Raw genomic sequence first — 7,326 nt, 5'->3', positions numbered from 1 at the left:
TGCTGTCTAGGAAGCACCTTGTGACATCCCCCCATCTGACTGCACTGAAGGAGCATTGCTTACATCTCTCCTCCTGACTTCATCTGCCCCTCTGGCCCCACGAACAGGACCTCTCCACCAGTCTTTCTGCCCCCAGCGGGAGGTCCCACTGGGTGCTGGGTGCAGGAGGTGGCATTGCAGGCTGAGATCTCCCCAGGCTCTGTGCCAATGGAGGATGCCTACTTGAGGTAACATCTCATCTCCCATCCTCTCCTGCTCCTGTCCAGGTTCAAGCCTGTGGTGCAGCAGAGGACCATCATACTACAGTACCACAAGCAAACCACCACAGGGAGCGTATCACCCGGGCTGCCCTTTACTTGGACTTTCTCCAGAAGAAGCAAACATAAACCAGTGTAAACACGTCAAACTAAATGGATTCTTTCTTTTTCCTACCACAGCTATATTAATGCACCATTGTCTCCCTAACTATAACATTGCAGGACAGCTGGCAGTATGGGTTTGTTCTGACTGCAGCGAGCACCGGGTGAGGCAAACCTGGAGCACAGTTCTGTGGATCAAGGCAGGAGAAAGACGGCCATGAATCCCCGACAGTGCAGCTTTAGCAATTCTTTGCTATGAGGGACTTTTTTACCCTACCTCACTTTCCCTCATCAGAAAGAAAAGCTTCATCAGAGCAATGAGTCTCCCAGAGGATGGGTACATGAATTAGTTAATACCTGCACAATTACTCTGAACGTCCCACTGACACATTTTGTTGGGGAGATGCATTGTAAAATTCTCTGTCTTACTAACTTGATCAGAGCTGTGAAAAGACATCCCAATGGACTTTCCAAATTCTCATCACATGCTGACCTTACATCCAAGCAACCTCACAAAGGCAGTTGAGGGCTGAACATGTCCCTTTCAGGAACATTCTGCTCATCTTCGGTTGCATTTTACCTTCAGTTAGCTTATGTATTCATTTAAACCAGTTGTTCATCACTAATCTCCAAAACTCCAAATAAATGCTATCATTTCCAAGTTAAAACCAACATGATAAATGAATCTCAGCAAGCAAGCATGAATCTGGGCCAGCCGTAATACAGACATAACAGCAGAGTGGTAAAAACACAAATAATTTTGGCATTCCATGTGGGCCAATTCATCAGCAGGCTAACAGGTCAGTGCCAGGCTGACATCTGAGCACCACATGGTTGTAAGTTTTTCCAAGATGGTTATTTCATTCCTGAAATAAACTTGTTACAACTGCTAATCCCCTGCATCACTGGAAGCAGCTAAACTGCATACATGATCTCAAGCTATTCACCAGTTCACGCCGTTCCTTCACAATCACTGCAACTTTAGTGTGTTTGAGCTCTTGCTGAAACTAATATAAAATCTGGAGCAGTGTTCAACTCACTTGTAATCTGAGCTCAGTTTCAGCTAATTCACAGCATTCAAAGTTCTTTTTCTTCATATACTGGTGCATAGCACACAGATACCAGAGTGGAGGTTCATTTTGTCACATCTAAATTAAAATTCCAGAATTGAAATTTTTTATTGTGACCTCTTTGTTTCAATTTCTCTCTCTGAAATATTGAAAAAAAATACTTTTTCATCTCGGCAGATTTCAGTCCCTGGAGATCACTTCCAGCTGGCATACAGCAGAATACTGACTGAATTAATCTAGCCTGTTTGAGTAAAGATCAAGAAGAAAAATCAAGAACTTGCAGCTTTTTCCTAAGAACTTTCTTGTATTTCTATGCTCCCTGGAAATTAGACCCACCCGACAATCTGCTCCATAAGCATCTAACAATTTGTCAGCATTCCTCACCTCACAATGCTTCTAGTATTCAAGAAAAAGCACCATCAGGTGCAAGATGTCCTACAATTTTGTTCCTGAGTGTCTCACTGAAACAAAACGAAATCCACGTGAGACACTGTAATTCCTCCCTGAGCCAGGTGCATAAATTATTAATGTTGTTCTGTACCTTATAATAGAATTGCAATGATAAAGAATTTTGAGAATACACACAGGCATTTGTGCCTGCAACAAATGCACAAACTGTGTAAATACAGAGAGAGATCTGCTGGATGTTGGTGAAGGTGTGAAAATGAGCTGGACCAGTACTAGCAGGGAGGCAGGCACTGGGGCAGGTTCACAGTGTGTCAAAGCTGGCAAGGTCTACATCATTCTGCTGTTCCCTAAGTGGAAAAAGCTAGACTTCACCATGTGAAGGAACAAAGAGAAGGAGTTAAGCAAGGAGATTCTTGCTTGAATTTAGCATAATTCAGAAGAAAAAGTCACCATCCTTGACAAATAGTTATCATACAAGCTCAGCTCTCCAGTCATTAGAAATGCTCACCACAGGTATTTACGTGGTGAGTTACCTCCGAGGAAGGTCACTTTATTTTCAGTAGCTGTTGCTTAGAGACACCTTGGCTTTTTCTGAACTCGGAGAGTATGCGGTACTCTCTGGTTGTGAACAGCAAACGCTTTAAAAAACTGCGATGTCTCTTTAATGGAAAGTTTATGGTGGGGTTTTTTTTTTGTAATTGTTTTTTTAAGCAAGAAGAAAATCAATCTCTTGAAGAGCAGCTGAGAGAGTCAGGACACTTATCGCACTGAACTGGTCTCAAGAGTTCATGGATTTCCATATCAACAGTGTTCTCCCAGGTCTGCAGCTGCTGCGTATGCACTGGTCTGTATTACCTCTCTTTAGAATTGTTGATATCCCCCCCTTTTTTCTTAATTGTTTTCTGTGCATCTGCCTGCCTTTCTGCAAGGGGAGGTGGAACTATTCATACCTGGTTTTACTGTTCTGCTGACTGGTGCCTTGGGTGAAAGGCTGTTATGGTGCCCTTGGAGAGGATGTCTGCTTATTTGTGCTACCCTGAGAGCTGCATTTAGCCACACAATGGAGAGAAATGGAAATGATACTTTCCATAGGAGAATGGAAGTATGAAGCACCCCAAGTAGAATTCATGAAGAATGAAGTCACATTTTTGTGCCAAAATACAGCTTTTGATGAAAACCTCTCCAGTTTTCAGGCAATCCATTTCCAATAATTTATTTACATTTTTGGGGAAAAGCAGACCCCTTTTTGTAAGAAACAAAATCTAGACAAAAAATAAACGTTCTGTCAAAAATAGTGTTCACATGGAAAAACTTCATCCAGTTCTATTTATACAGCCACAGATATATAATAGCTGTATAAATAGAACTGTTCAACATGGGCAATTGCATACTCCCACCCTCTCTTTTTCTTGTCTCATATTATCTGTGAAACCATTTATGAAAAAAAAATAAAATATACAAAAGTTCAAGATCGAATATAACATCATTGCAACAATTTCTTAGAGCACTGACAATCTAGTATTCCAATGGGTGATTTATATGGGCCCTTTGAACCTTGGCTCATGAATTTCAGAACAGGGTGAATAAACATGTATATGTGTTTAAAATCCACAGAATTTTAACATTTACTTAACAGGGTTCCAAGGACGCCTGGGAGAAGTTTCCAACTGTCGAGTTGATTCAGTAGGCTCTATTGCTTAGATGTGTGAAGCAAATACTTAGCAAATGTTTTAGGAATTTGTAAATGAGCTTGGTCTGCTTGTATAGCTTGAAAGCCAAGCAGCTTGTCTTTGCCTGAATCTTAAATTCATGTCAATTCCACAGCAAAGATACCAATTTTTTCACTGGTTAAAAAAATTACTACCACAAGATAATCCTAAACAGTCAACTTAAAGGGTGTATCTTGGTCAAAGATTTGGGATGAGATTTTATGTTTAACTCTGAGAGAGGGACTACATAGTAACCAAATGAGAGGAACTGAAATTAAAGCACATTGAAGGGATGACATCCTTCATTGGCTTGTTAGCAGCACTATTACCTGAGACCCCCCATGGGCCCACTCTCATCACCCCGCTGTAACGTCAAGCTTGTGCAGGTGATGGGAGGGCAGGGCAAAGCATCCATGTTGAGGCTTAGTTCAGGTTCATTGCTCTGCAGACCAGTGAATCCAAATTTCTCCACGCTACAATGCGTTTATAAAATCTGCCAGTTGAGGTGCATGCAAAAATTTTTAGCTGAACTTCAAGAGGTCAGAAATGAACGCCTATTTACTACCTAGCCTGCACAATCTTCCACTGAAAGCTGAAGCAAGCATTTCAAATTCTCATGGATTTGCGCTAGGAACATATGGACTCTATACTGGGAATACTCCTGTCACTTTTCAGCATTTCACTTTTCCTGCCACAAATTTATAAATTCCCTCCTATTTTCTTTTCAGAAATGGGGCTTTAGGTGGAAGGGGTCAAAATTCAACAGAAAATGATGGCAATTAAGTTTCATTTAAAAAACCCCCTATTTTATAGAGACTTCTATAGTACTATGTCACATAGGGAGTGTTTTTATGCATCAGAGTGGCTAGGTCTGTGTGTCTCACACATCCACGTAACATCTCACCAGCATTTTCATTTTTTTTCCTAAATTATCATAAAGAAACAAAAAGCAATGTAAAAGCATTCCATGCAAACTTTGGCAGATTCAAATGCATTAGACCAAAAAGTTAAGAAGGGAGAAAATATTGAAAATAGAACCATTAAATGACTTTGAGTCCATTCATGTCCAGCCTTTCCTAGTTATGCATCTCAGATCACTTTAGGAAAACTTGATTCCAAAGATTTTGATATAAAGTATTTTTGATCTCAAATTACTAATATTGCATAATATTAGCACTTATTGCAGCATCTCATTAATCAGTGACAATTTCAAATCTGTTTATTTGAAAGTTAGACCTTTCAGAACTATTTCCCAGTGGAAAACTGACAAATATTCCATCAGCATTTAATTGATGGACACCCTATTTAATCCTGGCTAAACACCTGTATACTGCTCTTTAAAACAGGGTTAATAACAGCACATTTCTCCCATTCTACTTTTGTCTCACAGGATGGGAAGCTCTTCAGGCAAAGCTGCATTTCATCAGGAGTATAAGGAGTTCCTAGAAAAATAATACTTGGAAACCAGCTGGGGTCATTAGGTGCTTTACAAGTAATAAAGATTTTAATGGTTAGATAAAAACTAACCTGGGTGACCTGAACAAGATACTCCATCTTCAAATGGTTAGGCTAATATAAAGGGCTGGGGATATTAATTAAGCTCTTTGGATAGCAGACCATCTTGTTCTAAACTGTGACCCTGACTTCAACGGCATTACACTGTCTAACCAGGATTACCATGTGAGTAGTTGTGCTAACAGTGTTACTGAATCAGTAACTCCTAACAGCAGTCTGGAATGATTCATTCCTTGAAAAGACTTCCGAGCTGCTCAGTGGTATAACCCTGATTAGAGTTCCCTTACACTGCAAGCTCACTTTTGTATCTGTCTATCCCTGTGCCGCCCTCACGAGCACATGCAGTCCATCCTGCAGCAGTAGCTCTCTCAGCAAAGATACTGTCTAAAAGAGGAGCAAACCCATCATTCAAAGCAAGTAACAGGAGCCTGAGACACAGCCATATAGTCAATGTATCCACGCCAACAGAGCTGACAAACCCCTCTAGCTGTACCACACAGAACCCCACGCTTGTTAGTAGCACGCAATGATAAATGCAACAGTAGGACTCCTACTGTCCTACTGAAGCTCTTCGTCAGTCGGTTCATTTATATTATTAGAAAGCTGAGAATGTGCCAGAGGGTATACATTTGACAGACAATTAGTGTACATTTCTTTAAATGTATGGTTTGTAAATAATTTCTGTTATACATTTATTAACCAAGGGTTGTCCAAGCAGGGCTTCATCACTACCTCCATTGGATCCTCCCTGACATATTTCTCATGCTCATGGCAGTGCTGCCTGTTTGTCTGCTAAGATCCAGGATGGGGTTGACCTTGCCTGATGCTGAGTTTTGTAGAGGGAGTCCTTCAGCAGGCACAAACCAGCACTTCGCCTGCAAGGACCAGACACTCAGGTCCATCTCTGAAGAAATCTCAAGGCACCATAAGGTACCATGAAGAGAAGAACATGTCTAGTGAGGAAAGTAACTTGTCTGCCACCAAAGCTTCATCTGAAACCAGTGGTGAGTATGAATAGCAAGCATAAGATCTTGGGTAAACAGGGAAAGTGTCATATTCCAGCTGAAAAGAGATTTTTTTTGATAACTTTGGACAAAGGAACTGAGCATAGAGAAAACTATTCATAAGAGGTTCACTCTCAACTCTAAAGCATTATGTTCTTTCTCATGCTCCTTCTACACAAGTCCCTGCTTGGCAACGAGGTGAAGAAACAGCAGCGGGGAGGCACTTGGAAAGCTGGCAGAGACAATGGCAGGGGCCAGCTGGCAGCAGAGCTTGCTTCTCATGGAGTTCAAGCTCGGCTGTTCATATTGCACAAGTCTAGTTACCAAACCCCTTGAACAGCCACATCTCAGCTGTCTCTGTCTTGAAAATGAATCATAAAAGTCAGGGTCATCTGTACGATGTCCTCTAATGCTTTTCCTGCCTAGTACTTTAAGAAATCATGCCAAAAGGGTGAGAATAAAATAGAGTAAACAGAATTCCCACCTGCCACAGATGTGTTTCATTTGATGCTCTATTTCAGTTCCCAAAAGTTTTAAAAAATAAATATAGTCAAGAAGTATTGAAACATCATCCCAGAAAACAAGATGTGGAATAAATCTGAGTGGGGCAAAAATGAACCCAGTTCCACTTACTGATGTGGTGTGAGGATGCAACTGATGTAGTTATGCTTCATTTTTAACAGATAGATTTAGTCCTTTGCTTAATCTCACCTTCAGAGGCACCACTTGCATCAGAATGGCGAAGTTAGTGAGGTGGTTACAAAGACACACTGAGTAGTTGAGGTCCCCACTCTCACGCACACAACCTTCATTAGACCAAACACCAGTTCCATTGCTGTAAAGCACACAAAAATGGAACATAATCTCTATTGAAATGCATCTTATCAGGTTAATTTAACATGCACTGTACTATACAGGAGATAAAAAGGTTTGAAAGCCATTTCAGGCTGGAACATCGCCAAACATTGCTAGTGTCTTCTCAGTTCCATCCTGAAAATAATTAAGGAAAATATTAACTGGAACAGGGCCCAGATCAGACCCCTAACATGAATGTCTCTAGAGATTTTTTCCCGGTTTTATAACTAATGAACAATAACTACATTTTTTCTTTACATTGTGCAACCCATTTATGGCATTTCAGCCAGATCCAAATTTATATATTCTGAGAACTTTAATATCAGATGAGTCAATAAGCTTGCAAAAGTCAAAAGAGTCAGCATATCATATCTGCTGCCTCTCCCTTATCCACTTTCCCACTCAT

At 40.7% G+C, this 7,326-nt stretch overlaps 1 protein-coding gene across 2 annotated transcripts in view; it reads right to left on the bottom strand.

Annotated features, from left to right (window-relative positions):
• The window catches only part of ADGRD1 (adhesion G protein-coupled receptor D1), a 156,546-nt gene that overhangs the window by 61,453 nt on the left and 87,767 nt on the right, over nt 1–7,326 (bottom strand). For both annotated transcript variants that reach the window (XM_035895375.1, XM_009639838.2), the window contains one exon: nt 6,777–6,900. In XM_035895375.1, coding sequence (XP_035751268.1) covers nt 6,777–6,900 — 124 coding nt within the window. The remainder of the gene's footprint in view (nt 1–6,776; nt 6,901–7,326) is intronic.

Source organism: Egretta garzetta, unplaced genomic scaffold (genome assembly GCF_000687185.1).
Source record: "Egretta garzetta isolate BGI_Z169 unplaced genomic scaffold, ASM68718v1 scaffold25, whole genome shotgun sequence".
Classification (NCBI taxonomy): domain Eukaryota; kingdom Metazoa; phylum Chordata; class Aves; order Pelecaniformes; family Ardeidae; genus Egretta; species Egretta garzetta.
This window is presented reverse-complemented; position numbering and strand designations above follow the sequence as displayed.